At 37.9% G+C, this 17,301-nt stretch overlaps 1 protein-coding gene across 1 annotated transcript; it reads left to right on the forward strand.

The window, feature by feature from the left end:
* The first annotated feature begins 4,828 nt into the window (after nucleotides 1-4,828).
* LOC145642887 (uncharacterized) lies at nucleotides 4,829-5,371 on the forward strand. The gene has a single exon (XM_081694048.1). The coding sequence runs from the start codon at nucleotides 4,829-4,831 to the stop codon at nucleotides 5,369-5,371; it is 543 nt and encodes a 180-aa protein (XP_081550174.1).
* Nucleotides 5,372-17,301: the final 11,930 nt, after the last annotated feature.

Here is a 17,301-nt window from a genome sequence, read left to right on the forward strand (position 1 = left end):
TTGATCGAGTCAAAGAATATCCAATGCTTACCCCTACCCATTTAGAGCTAGACTTGGGGGCTTGAGCCCACATCATTTAGCCTACTCAGCCTAAAGAGTCTCATCTTTGGCTCTTCTCATATATATTTCCATCACCATAACCCTTGCAGCCAGCCTTAGTATCACATTCACACACTTCACTCACACATCCATATCCATATCAGTCATCTTTCCCTTTAAGAACCCTTTATCATGAAATCTTGTTTCAACATTGTGCATGTTTCATCATCTTTCAAGACAACATTCATTAAAAGAAACATTGTATACTTGCTTAGCTTCTTGAACTGAGCAATGTTCATTATTTCATGCATCGCATAATGTGCTGAGCAACATTTATATATCAATGATTTGTAATCATACAAAGCATATTGTCTTGATTTGTAATCATAAAAGCATATCGGATCGTGCCTAGCTCCTTGACCTAAGCAACGTTTATAATCACTTCATCTATATACGCGCTTAGCTTCCAGACCTAAGTGACGTTCAAGATCGTTTCTTTACACCATATATGATGCTTAGATCCATGACCTAAGTTCATTCATCTATCGTGTCACATGATGTAATTTTCCTTAGCCTCCTGGCCTAAGAACATGCATCATGCATAAATTATTTTCAAGACAAGCAATTTAATCCATGTAATTCATTTCGTCTTGCTCAATGAAGAAGTGCAAAACTATTTCCCTTTCTCATAACTTTTCTTTCGGGGAAATTAAAAACCGTTTTTAAAATTTTCTCATCACGTCTTTCTTTTTCGGGAGAAAGTCGGTACCCTCAACTCATCTCATGACAAAAATGATGGAATTTTTTTTCTTTTGCATTTTCGATTGCTTGTGTCTGTGCACACACACTCAAACTATACACACACAATCACAAGTTATACTCATGTCATGTCAAGTCAAACTTGGTCAAGTCAGTTGGTCAAGTCAATCATAGTCTATACGAGTCCTTTGGCAAATTCTATTTTGCAGGTCTCAATTACAGCCCACGTCAGAGACAAGCGGACCATCTATAGCCCACGTCTGGGGACAAGCGGATCATTTATAGCCCACGTCCGGGGACAAGCGGACCATTTATAGCCCACGTCCGGGGACAAGCGGACCATCTACAGCCCACGTTCGGGGACAAGCAAACCATTTACAGCCCACGTTCGGGGACAAGCGAACCATCTACAACCCACGTCCGGGACAAGCGGACCATCTACCGCCCACGTCCGGGAACAAGCGGACCATTTACATCCCACGTTCGGGGATAAGCGAACCATCTACAACCAACATTCGGGGACAAGCAAACCAATTACATCCCGCGTTCAAGGACAAAAAAACCAACTACAACCCACGTTCAAGGACAATCGAACCACTATCATTTCACGGCGCAAGGTTCTCGATACACAAAGACTTGCAATCTCATCATTTGTCGACTTTCCTCAATCATGGAAAGTATTATCCGGTGGATTTCTTCAAGCATATAAAGCTACCAAAATCATCTGTCGAATTTCCTCAAGTATGGAAAGTATTATCGGTGGGTTTCTTCAAGCATAGAAAAACACCAAATTCATATCTCGACTTTCCTCAAGCATGGAAAGTATCATCCGATAGGTTTCTTCAGGCTTAGAAAACTACCAAACTCATCAGTCGACTTTCCTCAGGCATGGAAAGTATTTCAATGAAACGTCATCCGGTGGATTCTTTCAAGCATAGGAACCACCAAAATCATTTGTCACCGATACACTGGTGTCAGATAAACATTCTATCCATTTACTCTTTTATTTGCGGAACTAACACTTTTCTGCAGGTATCGGCGTATACAGAGTGATTTAGGATCGCAAAACGTCTTAAATCATTCTCTGTCCCTATCAACTACTTTGACTATCGTTTTCGAAATCGATGTTTCTACAAACTCAATCAAAGTGGGGGCTTCTGTAGACACCTAAAAATGTCTCCCCAAAACCAAACCCGATGATGAACAACTTTCACCACCATTTTTGGTCGGGTTGAGTATTTAATATTTGGAGTAATTAAATCCATGTTCTATCCAATATATTTTATGAACCAATCCAATTTCTAGCTCATTTCTCTAAACCATAACCTATTTTCCACTTTTCGTATCCACATTACAAAACCGAGCTGAACTGATTTTATGGCTATATAATTTTGATCCAATTATTATTTTTTTGGATAGGCATTACAATAAGCTTTCCAACCATATATTATAAGCCCAATTCCGATCCATAACGAAAAAGATATGAGCAAAACACTAAACTCAGCCCAAAACCGACACCCTTCCACTAAAACGGCCATATCTTAAAATCTACAGATCATTTTGACTTGATTATAATTGGGTTGGAAAATAGACTTGATAAAATTTCCAATAATATATTATATGCATTATTCCGAGTTACAGATTAAAAGTTATCGCAATTTTAAAAACGTGTAAAAAACTAGAATTACCGCTCACAGTGCAAAAGCACCGTGTCACGGCGCCAGATGACGTGGCACGGTGCCTGGTGCCATGACACGGTACTGTACATCGTTTCATGGTGCTATTTTCAAAGATTTTTTGCGTCAAATTCCACCGTGGCACGGTACCTATTACCGTGACACGGTATCTGCTGCCGTACGTGACACGGTATTTCTCACCGTGTCACGGTGCTTTTTCCGTGTAATTTCTGTGTTTTCCGATACCGTGACACGGTGTAATGTTTCGTGCCACGGTGGACACTGCCGTGTCACAAAATTTTCTTGTGTCTTTTTTCGCGTAAATCCTTCACGCGCTTGCACTTCCCGTAGGTCAAATATGTCCCGCGTCACTCCAATTTTCCTCGCGTCACGGGATTTTTCCCCGTCTGACGGTGCCTTCCCCCGTCTAACGGTGCCTGGCACCATGTCACGGTGTTCTCTGTCATGTCGCGGTGTTAATTTTTAGGGTGTTTTTTTTTTTTATATTTTTAGGGTTACGTGTGTTCCCTCTACTTATTTTTCCTATAAATACCTCCCTTCCTTTCTGCAGTTCGAGGCACCAAATCCTTCTCTCTTCCTTTCTTTTACACCAAAAATCATTCTTTTCTCTTTCTATCATATTCTAAGCCTCAAACCTATATTCCTAATTACACCATTCTTCCCTTAAGCACTCCAAGGAGTCCATACTTAACCCGAGGTTCCATCCTTAAACCAAGGCATGAAAGGTACAAATAACTGAGGGTTTGGACCAAATCAAATCTACATTTATTTAATTTAATTTTTATTTGATTTATATTTTTTTTATTTAAGTTACTAACAATTTATTCATGATGTAGCAATTTTAAGGAACGCGCGAAATATGAGTAATTAATTAATTTATTTACTCTTATTTTATTTTAATATTTCTAGCATCATGATTAGGTTATTTTATATTTAACTTGACTAATGCTATTATTGTTAAATTTCTTCCAATATTAATGTTTATTTTATTATATTTTATGATCACCATATTGCATGTTTAAAGGGAATATGTAATTGAAAATTACGCCTAATAAGATAATTTAGACAATCAGTTTAGGTTCCTTTTTAATCTTGTTGTTAATTAAAGTGATCACGATATATTAGAATTATATATTGCCTTAATATTCAACCAATTTAGCCTAATAATAGTTTTGAGCAAATTGAATCTTTGTTTGCATGCGTTTGAGATCGCATGAATTACTTTTCACAACAATAATCGAGTAGAGGCCAATACGGGCGAATGTGACTTCATGACTCACTTCGTACCATCATCCCCGATCCTCCTTTCGTGGTTCCGAACCATATGGAGTTAGTAATCTCATGGATTATGAATGGGGTGTAACCTTTACGGGTCAATCGTTGTTACCTTTCGTTGTCCCTTTATTCGTGGTTGCCTTAAATGATCCGTGAACGGTTTACAAGTTCCTTAAAAACTTGTTGGCAGCTCGCTACTTTCCTTGTCTTTAATCGTATGTCAATTCCCACTTCCTATGAGTACCAAGCATATTAACAACATGCTAACGTAGGCGCACTTTGAGCGACGCCTACATATTACTAAGGAATCTTCTGGTGGGGACCCTCCTACTCGTTCCCTGAGGAAGGTTAGCATCATTAAAAGGAGCACCCCTCCTACCCCCACTGGTAATACTGGAAGTGTCAGTGGAAAGAGGAAAAATGCCATGGAGATGAACAAGTTGAATGCAGAGCATACTAGTGGATTTGATGAGAGGTTAGAGTTGTTAAAAGGAAGGAGAATGATTTTCATAAAAAGTCAGTAGCGGAGGTTGCAATGCAACCCTGCGAACAATAATGATAGGCCTTTCGTGGAACTACTGGGGATTGGGAAGACCCCGCGCGGAAAATGCGTTTAAGGGAATTGTATCTCTTGAACATCCCCACTTTGTCTTCCTCTCGGAGACAAAGTTAAAAGGTAGAGAGTGGGAAAGTATTAATAGGAAACTGAATTTTGATCATTTTGTGAGCGTTGACTGTAATGGAGAAGGTAGGAAAATAAGTAGCGGCCTCGCGATGTTTTGGAAGAAAGAATTAAACCTTACTTTGATCTCTATGTCCTTGAACCATATGAACTTCACCCTATTACTGATGAGGGCTTGGAGTGGCGATTAACAGGTATTTATGGCTTTCCCGAAGAAGGTAGGAAACATGAAACATGGTAGCTCATTGAAATATTGGGAAATGTAAGCACTCAACCTTAGTTAGGCTTCGGTGATTTTAATTGCACGCTCAAGCATGATGAGAAACTAGGAGGAAACCCAAAAAATCAGAGTGAGATTGATGGCTTTCGTAATTCCATGTCTAAGTGTAACCTCAGAGGCCTGTACTTCAAAGGAATATCTTTCACATGGAGTAATAATCGTGCTAATGATGAGAACATACAAGAAAGACTCGATCGCTTTGTGGCTTCGGATGAATGGCTTGAGTTATATCCTTACTCGAACGTTAAGCACCTTCCAAGGAGACGTTCGGATCATGTCCCTTTGAAAATTACCATACAGAAACAACTACCGATCAATCGTGGGAAAAGAAACAGAAAGAAGGGCTTTAAGTTCGAGAAAGAGTGGCTTCATGACGACGAGTGTGGGAATATTATCTCAAATGCCTGGAGTTTAAACCCTGCTTGTAATGTAAAACAGAAAATTGAGGCTTGCTATATGAAGCTGCGCCAATGGAGCTCGAAAAGGTTGATTGAGTTCAAGGAGGAGATCGAGTCTCACGGAGAGTTAATGATCACTCTCATGAAACTCCCCCCAACTGTAGATCATATAGTTGAGATGAAAAGGGTTGATATAGAAATTGATGAGCTAGAAAGTAGGGAGGAAGCGTATTGGGCATAACAAAGTCGTCAAGACTGAATCCATGATGGAGATAAAAATACAACTTTTTTCCATAATAAAATGAAGCAAAGAAGGCAAAGGAACTCAATCAAAGGTGTTATGATAATGGAGGAAACTAGAGACGTGATGAGAAGGAAATCGAAGCAGTCTTTAAAAGCTATTACAAGTCACTATTCACTTTAACATGAGGTAATGGGATGCAACCTGTTTTAGATGCGGTTGAGCCCCGAGTGACCGATGAAATGAATGCCTCGCTGACTGACGTCTTCACAAGGGAGGAGATAATTTGTGCTCTCAAACATATGCACCCCACTAAGGATCCCGGCCCCGACGGTATGCCCGCTTTCTTTTATAAAAAATTCTTGGAAGGTTTTGGCAATGATGTAGTGTCATATGTGCTTGATATTCTGAATAATAATTCTCCGATAGATCCTATTAACCACATCCATATTGTTTTTATTACTAAGAAGAAGGAGTGTGACTCCACCAAGGACTAAAATCTAATTAGCCTGTGTAATGTGTTGTAAAAAATTGTGTCTAAAGTGCTCTCAAATAGACTAAAAGTCATCCTGCCGAGTATTATTAGCGAAACCCAAAGTGCCTTCGTCCCTGGAAGACTGATAACAGACAACGCGCTTGTGGCATACGAGATGTTCCATACATTATCTCCGTGAAAAGAAATCTGGGGTAAAAGTGTATATGGCTATGAAATTATATATGAGCAAGGCGTATGATCGTGTGGAATGAGGTTTTATAGAGGGAATGATGATAAAATTGGGCTACAACCAAACCTTTGTGTCACTTATTATGAGATGCCTTTCTTTAGTCTCATATTCCATCCTTGTTAATGGTTTCCCGACATCAAGCTTTGTGCCTACTAGAGGTCATTGTCAAGGAGACCCCATATATCCATTTTTGTTTCTCATATACGCCGAGGGGTTTTCAGCGCTTCTTCATAGGGCCGAGCAAAATCGTATAATTCATGGGGTAAAACTTGGCAGGAATGTTAACCTAATATCTCACTTGTTTTTTTGCGGACGATAGCCTTCTCTTCACTAGAGCAAATGCTACTGAAGCGGAAGCAATCAGGGATATCCTCACTATCTATGAAGTGGCATTGGGGAAAAAGATAAACTTGGAAAAATCAGAAGTTTCTTTCATTCGTAATGTTAGTGCTGATATGCAAGAAATGATTCAATTGAAGTTGAACTTTACGAAAATGGAAAATATCTTGGTCTCCCTATCATAAGCCGATCCAAGAAGCTTATTTTCCAAGTTATCCAATATCGAGTGGGGAAGAAGGTTAAGGGGTGGAAGGAGCAATATCTACCGAGAGCGGGAAGAGAAGTATTACTAAAGTCACTCGTCCAAGCAATACCAACCTACACAATGAAATGCTTCACGACCCCTGAGTCTGTCATCAACAACATAAATAATGTATGCCGAAACTTCTAGTTGGGACAAAAATAAAGAGAAAGGAAATCAGTGATGATAAGTTGGGATAAAATGTGCAAATTGAAAAAAGAGGGAGGTTTGGGTCTAAGAGATATGAGATATTTTAATTCAGCTTTGCTTGCAAAGCAATGTTGGAGGATTGTTGAGAATCCCGACTCTTTAGTTGCAAGAGTCTTGAAGGGAAAATACTTTCCGTGCACTTCGTTCTGGGAAGCTACCGTCCCCCCCTTTGCAAGCTACACCTAGCGTTCTATCTTGGGTGTGAGTCCTGAAAGAAGGCTCGATTTGGGTGGTGGGAAATGGCTGAAGTATTAAAATTTGGGGTGATAATTGGGTGCCGAATATGCCTAGGTCAAAGCTTATTTCCACTCCAAGTTTTGAAATTGATAGAAGAATGCTTCTTTCAGAGTGGATCAACACTGATGATGAAGGGAATAAGTTCTGGAGTGTAGGGCAGGGCATATCCGACATTGAAACCCAAGCAATTCAGAAAATTAGATTGCCCAAGAACGACCAAAGCGATTTTCTGCAATGGAAGGGTACTAAGAACGGGTTGTTCTCTATTTGATCAGCATATCATTTCGAGCTGTAAAAGGAAAAAAGCAATGCATGGCCCTCAAACATTGCCTCTGATAGTAAATTGTGGAGGAAAATCTGGGAGGCAAATGTTCCCCCAAAGGTGAAATCGATGATGTGGCGCACTGTGAGAGATGGTCAACCCGTACATGCAGTTATGAGTACAATGGGAATGCAAATCGATCCTCAATGTCTTAGGTGTGGGGAAGAACGTGAGACAACGATGCACATGTAGACTTTATGCCTTGAGAGTCAACTCCTCTAGAAGCTATCACCCCTAAGACTCGACTCAGGTTGTTGGAGTAATATTTCTGCCAAATAATGGAACTTTGAGATGATGAAACAGCTCACTATGACCAAAGGATGGGATATCCTTATGATATTTTGGTGGAAGATATGGGAATTAAGGAACTTGTGGACTTTTGAACAGAAAAGAGTGGATCCTCCTATTGCATGTGAAAGAGCTCTCATCTTCTTAGGTGAGTATGATGATGCGCTGGTGCGTGAGTGTAGACACCCATTTGTGTCTCCCAAAAACCAAACCCAGTGATGAGTACCTTTGACGTCGAATCATAATCGAATGAAGTGAAAGTGTGGAAAGTCTAGTGTTGCGGTTAGTTTTTATTTATTTTATTTCTCATTGTTTTTGAAAACCTATTTTAAGAAAAAAGTCAAAGTCCATGGCAAAGGTCCAATAATGGTGTAGTTGGGTTTGGTTCGAAAAGAGCTTTCCAATGATATATTATAAGCCCGATTCCGATGAATAATGAGGAACTTATGGCCAAATTACTAAACTGGGCCCGGTTTGATATTTATATGCGGCCCAATGATCTAGAGGAGGGCCTAATATTGATTTATCATTCCTAATGCGATTAGGATTGATTATAGTCTTCTAGAATCTTCTAGAAAGTTCTATTTAATCCTAATTTAATTAGCACTGATAAATTGACTTTAGTTGACTTTTAAGAGTTTTAATTAGAAAAAAAAAAAAGAAGTGTTTTTAGGAAAATACAGTTTTTCCCTCTCGTACGCTTAAATTTTATCAAAATAAGAAAACGCGTGGAAAATTATTTCTAGCGCCATACAACAGCTCTGTTGCCTGGCAACAGACCTGGCGTCTGGCAACAAGCGCGTGTTTGGCGCTGCAATCGTGTTTTATTCTTTTTGAAACTCTGATTTGTTTTTTATCATATCCGGCTGATTTTCTCTATACATAGCCTCCTAAAACCTCCGTTTTCAATCACCAATTCTCATCAAGAATCTCTTGATTACTCACTCACTCTCTCTCTCTCTCTCTTATTCTAAACTAGTCTTTTCTCATACAAAATTCCGCATTCACAAGATCTAGACACACCTAGCATTGTTCAAAGTTGCCTTCGCCCTAGACGTGAAAGGTTTTAATTTCTGAGGGTTTGGTCCCAAATCTCTCTTTCAATTATTTAATTTAATTGTTTGATTATTATTTTCTTTGAAGTTACTAACGCGTTTATTTTTGTTATTAGAAAGAGATACAAGGCATCCAAGTAAGTGCTTTAATTGTTTAATTGATATTATGATGTAGAAATCATGTTTAGGATGTTTTATTGATTCCTAGTATCATGTTAGGATGTTTTCCTTAGTATGATATTTAGGGTGATTTGCTTATATCAATTATGATTCCTATGATGCCTCCTATTCTCTTTCCTAATATTCATGTTAGTATCATGTTAGGGCTAAATATTTATGTTTTATGTTTAGTGGCATGCTAGGGTTTGTTATTAATCTTGTTAGTATCATGCATAGGATCTTGCTATTATTATGCTTTAGCATGATTATTTTTATGAATATTTTAATTATGGTTATTATGATTATTATTATCGTGATTATGATTATTATGATTATAATTATTATTATTATTATGTTGCTTGATTTTTATTATTTGTTGCTTGATCACGCCTTTTATGCATGTTTAAAGGGAATTGGTACTTGTAGACACCTAAAAATGTCTCCCCAAAACCAAACCCGATGATGAACAACCTTTCACCGCCATTATTGGTCGGGTTGAGTATTTAATATTTGGAGTGCTTAAATACATATATACATTTCATAAACAAACCAATTCCTAGCCCATTTCCCCAAACCGTCACTTATTTTCCTCTTTTCATGCCTTTAAACCCAAAATAATTCATTTCGTGTCCTTTAAATCATTCATTTCGTGTCTTTTTTTATAAAAAACGTTTAGTTCAGTTTATTTTGGTCCATAATCTGGGTCCAATAATTGAATAGTTTGGATGAGGCTTTAAAAGATCTTTCCAACAATATATTATAAGCCCAAATCCAAGTTATAACGAATAAGTTATGGCCAAAATATTAAATTGAGCCCAAACCGAACCTAAGCCCACCTTACCTACGACCCAATGATCATGTGGGGGGTCTAAATTATTTAATCCCATTCCTAAAACAATTAGTATTAATTAGAAACTTCTATAAGTTTCTAAAAGATCTTAATTATCCTTTTTGAAAAGATAAGATAAAAAGTATGAAATTGAATAAAACTTTTCTTTTTGAAAATCCCATTTCTATCCGAATTGAAAGACGTTCAAAGATAGTCATATATGATTTTCGTGACTCATATGTTTATCCAAATCTTAAATGGTTGGATAGCCCTTGAAATGATCTTTCCAATGATATATTATAATATCAATTCCGCGCTATAACAGAAAAAATATGAATAAAATGTCAAACTCTATTCAAAACTGACACCATCTCACTATTTCGCCCATATCTTTTATTCAACCAAATATTTTACTCTTATTTCAATTGGGTTATAAAGTATACTTTAAGAGATTTCCAACGATATCTTATTTATCTTATTCCAATTTCTGGATAAAAATATATGATAAAAACAAAAACCGCAAAAACTGCAGTCTATCGAGTTTTATTCCGATATAATTCGGATCTTATCTTGTTTTTTCGACCCTTCTTTTTTCTCTATAAACAGAGGTCATATCTCCTCTTTTTTCAATCATCAATAAGCTTAATCACAAAATAATTCTCTTATCCCTATTTAGCCTAAATTCTAGCCACCCTATTCTCTCATAATACTTCCCCTAAGCACTCCATGGAGTCCATACAATACCCGAAATTCTATACTTAAACCAAGGCGTGAAAGTTATAATTAACTGAGGGTTTGGACCAAATCATCTCTAATTTTTTTTCTTTTAATTTCCATTTGATTTATTTTTATTGAATTTACGTACTAACAGTTTATTCATGATGTAGCAATTCAAGGAACGTGGAAAGTGAGTAATTAATCACTTAATTACTCTTATTTTTATTCTTATTGCTAGTATTATGATTAGGTTAATTTATATTAGATTTGACTAACGTTATTATATATTGTTAAATTTCTTCCAATATTAATGTTTATTCTATTATTTTTTATGATCACCATATTGCATGTTTAAAGGGAATATGTAATTGAAAATCACACCTTATAAGATAATTTGTACAACCGGTTTAGGTTCCTTTTTAATCTTGTTGTTTAATCAAGTGATCACTAATATATTAGAATTATGTGTTGCATTAATATTCAACCAATTTAGCATAATAATAGTTTGGATCAAATTGAATTCTTGTTTGTATGCCTTTGAGATCGCAGGAATCACTTTTCACTATAAGAATCGAGTAGAGGCCAATACGGGTGAATGAAACTCCATGACTCACTTCGTACCATCATCCCCAATCCTCCTTTCGTGGTTTCAAACCATATGGAGCTACTAATCTCATGGATTATGAATGGGGTGTAACCTTCACGGGTCAATCGTTGTTGCCTATCGTTGTCCCTTTATCGTGGTTGCCTTTTATGATCCGTGAACGGTTTACAAGTTCCTTAAAAACTTGTTGGCGGCTCCCTACTTTCCTTGTCCCTAATCGTACACGTCAATTCCCACTTCCTAAGAGTGCCAAGCATATTCACACATGATTTTAACGTAGGCGCACTTCGAACGACGCCTACAGTAGTTGTAATCACGCTTATATAAGATAATTAATAATCTTGTTTAGGGTTAATTTGATTATAATTCAAGTGATTGCTAATAATAGTTTATTTGTGCATTAATACTCAACCAACAAAGTTAAACAGGTTTAGGGTAAACCTATTGATTGTATGTTAGTCAGAAAGCGCAAATGAATACGAGAAGAATAAAGTAGAGGCCTATTATTATGGTATGTTCAATCTCTTTTAGGTTGGATTTGTACCTTCATCCCTGAACTACTAGTCATGGTTCCAGACCTATTGGAGTTAACGATCTCGTGGATCGTTAAGGGGTGTAACCTTCACCCTGTGAACGGTTTACAAGTTCCTAAAACTTGTTGGCGACTCTTTTGCTCTAGCTTCCTTCCCTTTGGACGCCACCAAGCTTAAGTGTATGATCACAGTGGGGTTCAAGTTTGGGGTAATGCTTGAAATTTTCCCTACAGTTTTTGGCGACTCAACTGGGGAGGATTTCTATTTTAATTCATGAAATTTATTTCGGCAATGATTTAGAATGAGTGGATGAGACTCGAAAAGTTCTAAGTATTTCATGTGCGTAATTTTGATTAACATTATTGTCATATGCATAAAAAAGACCTCATTGGAAAGACTATCCGTAATGAGTTAAAACATAGGATTTTTACACGTAGGAAATTTGAGGAATATCTTTTACAACTAGGATCGAAATAATGCTGCGCGAAACTGGAAAATTTTATCGAGCACCGAAAGCTGCCGAGGCATGTAGGAACTGGCGTTAGAAAACAGAGTCTGTCGCCGAGGATTTGACTGGCGACAGAGCCAAATCGCGGAGACGGCCTCTGTTCGCTGGCGCCAAGTTCTTCCAATACCGAGCCAGAAATATGCGTTTTAATTTTGACTAGTTTTTAGCACTGTTTGCTCGATCCTACTTCCTGATTGAGTTTTTCTCACTTTTTTGAAACCCATATGTGTTCTACATATGGACATAACCCTATGGGAATTCATGCTCCATCTACCTCATTGAACGCTCTGTGCAACAAAGGGTACATCCGAGAATGTTGAATTCACCAAACCATGAAAGTGAGTTTTTAACTCGCGATGTCCCATCACTCGAGCCAACCCATCAAAAGGTAAGGCTTCCGCGCGGTGCATCCGGACAATTAACCATGGACCCTCTTTGACTAACCCATATCCCGAACTTTAGAAAACTAGAGCCATGGTTAGGTTGCGAACTCATTGCATCATATTGTGCCTACTTGCCTAATTGTGCATTATTTATTGTGCATACTCTATATGTTTTTCCTAACCGTTTGCTTGACTTGTGTTTAAGACTAAATAAACTGCTTAATGACTAAAAGGACTTTGTCTAATTAATTAATTTGAGTAATTAAAGTCTAATAATTTAATCGGAATTGACTTAGTATGAATTTAGGCATGTCCAGTAGAGTAATAATACCGAAAGCAGTCCCAGATTAACGCTCCAACAATGGCGCCACGATTTGGACTGCAGCGCCACACTTTGTTGTGAAATGCCTGGCGATAGCTCTGTCGTCTAGCGCTGCACTGCAAAGTGCGGCGACAGTCCTGTTGCTTTGGTGACAGTTCGGTATTTTGCTCGAGTCATCACTATGAGCCTAATTAAACAGTTTGCTAATCAATTCGATTATTTTGTTAATAACAATACTTTTGTTAAGTCCTTAATTGAGTTTAGACACTATGTCCCATGGTCTTACACAAGAGTCAAAACATGTCACTTGCACTCACAACATAAAGCACACACTAATATGTATATACACCATGACCATGTCTTAGGTTCATGCATGAGTCGGTTTTTTCCGTCATTTGAGTTGGGGGTACATTCCATTCCTAACTTCTTCATATCTCTCCATCTACGTCATCTTTCCATTCTCTACATGATTCCTCCATATCACAACCTTTATTATTCCTACCTTCTTCCATTCTTGCATGTTGAATAGAGTTTGAGTCAAATAATTAACAATCGATATCCCTAATTTCCCTTTCCACAGTACTTGGTCAAGGAGAGAAGGGCGATTAATCAAGTACAACATATTTGTTCAAGTTCAACTTTTTGATAAACCAGTGAGTCGAAAAAGAAAAGCTAAAAAGATAATGGCAACTCAGGAAGAATTCAACGAACTTAGGAGTTAATTGACTGACATAACTGAAGTATTGAAGGCCTTAACCCTTCAAATTAATGACCATGTAAAGCAACAATAAATGGACCTTATGTAAGAAAGCTTGAGCAAGCTATCTAGTGATTACAAGTTTCAGGGCATTAGTTCACAAGGGGTCTTGGTGGACAAGGAGCTTCTTCCGCAAAAGTTCAATGCCATTGACATCCCTAAATTCAAGGCAACAGATAATCCTTATCTTCACTTAAGAGCCTTTGAAACTATAATGAACATTAAGGGGATTGATAGGAAAATCTTTCATTCCTTGTTTTCCTTGTCTCTTGAAACCGTTTGCCAACAATGGTTCTTTTCCCTGGATAAAGAGAAAACCTCTACCTGGGAATCGATAGTAAGCGCTTTCATTTATAGGTATAAGTGCAATATTCAAGTCGAAACCGATTATAAACAACTTGAGATGCTAAGACAAAAAGAGAATAAAGGCTTTACCTCTTTTTTCAAAAAGTGGAGGGAAACTTCCGCTAAAATGATTGAGGTGCCCTCCGAAAAAGAATATGTGAGGATGTTCATCAAGAATTTACAAGAAAAGTATTCAAAGAACTTTAAATATCAACACAATTTGAATACTTTCAAAGCTATCTATGACATAGGCATCGAGATCGAAGATGACCTCGCGAAGCAAAAAGCTACTAACAATAGCAACTACAGTGGCTGGAAAGGAAAGAAGAACGACAATCCTCCTCCTTCCGAAAATACCCACTCTAGTAACAATGTTAGTACCTTTGATCTCAGTGAAGTTTTAGCCATGGATAACCAAGGATCTAAGAAGAAACTAAGGAAAGACTTCACCCCCATTGGGATGAGCTATGATAATGCCTTCGATCGACTCCATGCTAAGGGATTCATTATTCCCATTGGACCTATTCAAGATCCCGCGCCTGAAAAGAGATTTCCTAGTTGGAATCCAGATGCACATTGCAAGTATCATCAAGGTAGGGGTCATGCTACTGAGAGCTGTTGGAAGCTAAAGGAGGCTATCCAACATTTGATCGATAATAACAAGCTTCCCATGCCTCCAGCTAACAAGAAGAGCGAGTGATGATAAAGCAAACGACACAAGAAAAGAGGTGAGCTTTAACGACAAAATTTCGTGACCCCGTTTTTATTTTTCTTTTATTTATCCCTTCCCCCAATAAGTCTAGCATAGGCACCTTTTTATTCTCCTTAGATTTATTTTGTATGATCATTATTTCTTCTCCTTTAATAGAAATGAGAATTTATTTTCTTGCATATGATCATTTCATTACATTGCATTAAAAAAAAAATCGCCGAATTAAGCACAAGGTATACCCATGATTTGAGGCACCCCTTGTAGCCACATCATATCACCTTTCACCCTTCAAATATACAATCTTTTTTTATAAACCACTTTGAGCCTCGTCTAACGATAGACCTTTCTTTCTTCAACCCATATCTACCTAACCTTGGGATGGGATGGTGTGCAACTTATGCAATTTTCAATTTCATAAAAAGCTTGAGTGACTTCAAAAGATTAAAATAGCAAAAAATAAGCAAAAATAAATAAATAAAGTGTACAAAAGGGCAAGTTTTCCAATGTCATTGATATGAACATGTCTTTGAAAGTGATAAACCTAAAGCATAATAATATAAAGATTCAAAAGCAAGGTTGCACACCTTGGGGGCTTATTCAGGGCTTTGAGCCTTTGTCCCCTTCTTCTTCAAACCTTTAGCCTAACCACGTTACAACCCTTAAAAAGACCTTTTTCAGGTATACACACACTTGTGCGAGGTATCATGATCATGATCATATCCAGGGATCTCCTATGCTCATCCCTATCTACTTAGAGCTAGACTTGGGGGCTTGATCCCTACATTGTTAGCCTACCTAGCCTAAGAGCCACCATCTTTTGGCTCTTCTTAAAATAATATCTTTCCACACACTTAGCCATTGCGGCCTAACCTTAGTGTCATTTTCACACACTGCACAGATACATGACCAAATATACTTCCCTTAGGAACACTTTGTCATGAAATCTAATCACAACGTTGAAGCATGCCTTGTCATATCAAGATCACTCACCATTACATCAAAAAGTATGAAGTGCTTAGCCTCCGTGCCTAAGTTCCTCGCACCTTGAGAGATAGTATCAAACAACATTTGACTAAGCTCATTTAACATGCACCTTCAAAAAACATAACTTCTTCCTTTTTGTGTCTTTCTTTTCCGGGAGAAAGTCGGTACCCTCACCCTCCACAAAAATGACAGAAATATTTTTGTTTTTCTGCATTTTTGAGTCATTTACATATTGACTTTCATGAGTCAACTCTATGCACACACGAGTCACACGAAGTGAGTCATCATGAAGTCAAGTTTATACCTTGAGTCATGTCAAGTCAATGATTTAAGCAACACTAAGCCTTAAGTCAACCCTAACATAATTAAAAGGATGAGCAAAGTCCTATAGTAAAAAATATAAATGTAGGTGCATCCCAGCAAGCAAGAACATTCCCAGATTTTTTTCGAAAAACCGTGAATACGCCTCATGAAATTCTTCCAAGATGAGAAGGAATTTGAGCAAAATTACATGGATTAGTAAATTAGAGATGAAGAGCTTTAATTTACAAAAGATTTGAGCGGATTTGGTTGAAAGGAAATGACCAAGTTCAAAGTTCAGAGTGAAACCGAGCAACGAACAGCAGCAGCAAGAGAAAAACAGGGAAGATTCGACTCCAGCGCCCGAAGACAAGGCTATCGCCTGGCGACAACATCTGTCGCCTGGCGATAAAAGCAAAGTGCGGCACCAGAATCTTCCAGTAGGCGCTGGTGCGGTGACACAATGCGCGGTCCCCATATTGGATTATGCAGACCTCTTACAGCAATCTCGGGTTCCTTAGTATGCCCCTATAAGAAATTTGACATGATTAAGTAGTCGGTTTGATTACAATCGCAAATAAGTGATTGACCTAACGAAAGATCGTCTCACTTGGCTTAAAGCGCCTAAAACATGGCTCATCGCAAAGGCACCAACATAATGGTTCATAATACAACAGAAGCACCGACATACAGGTTCATAATTCAAAAGCATCGACAAAATGGTTCACAAAGAATTCCTAGGATGAAAGATTTTCACAAATCAATTTGAAGCCTTTAAGAATCGTAGATATGGTTCTTGAAAAAGATTCTTCAAAGATTGAAGGGTTGACTTGAAGATTTAAGATGACGAAGCTTTCAACAAGGGGGCTTTAAGATAAAAAAAAGTCTCTCACTTGGATTTGAGAAGGACGGTTTGAGATGAAGCGACCTTCGATAGATTTCATTGTGATTGAGGAAGTTATTATTTGATTTGAGAAAAGAACGATTCAAGATGAAGCAGTCTTTGATAGCTTTCGCTAAGATTGTGGAGGTTATCACTCGATTTGAGAAGATAGCACGAGATGGCCGGTCTTCGACAGCATTTGCTAAGATTGTGGAGGTTTCCACCAAGATTTGAGAAGATAGCACGAGATGGGCGGTCTTTGACGACATTAACTAAGATTGTGGAGGTTGACATCGAAATTTGAGAAGAGCGGTTCGTGATGAGGCAGTCTTCGGCGACTTTTGCTATGATTAGGAAGGTTGTCATTATAATTCAAGGAAAAGGCTCAAGATGTGGCAACATTGATCGACGGCGTTCCCTAGCTTGTGGAGGGTTGTCACAAACAACCGGAGGTGATTTCAAGAGGAGTTATCTTCG

This window comes from Chenopodium album, chromosome 8, assembly GCF_948465745.1.
Source record: "Chenopodium album chromosome 8, dcCheAlbu1.1, whole genome shotgun sequence".
NCBI classification, from domain to species: Eukaryota; Viridiplantae; Streptophyta; class Magnoliopsida; order Caryophyllales; family Amaranthaceae; genus Chenopodium; species Chenopodium album.

Bases quoted from the DNA above. Each gene is read 5' to 3' on its own strand.
- LOC145642887 (XM_081694048.1), top strand. From the start codon at position 4,829: ATGTCTAAGTGTAACCTCAGAGGCCTGTACTTCAAAGGAATATCTTTC.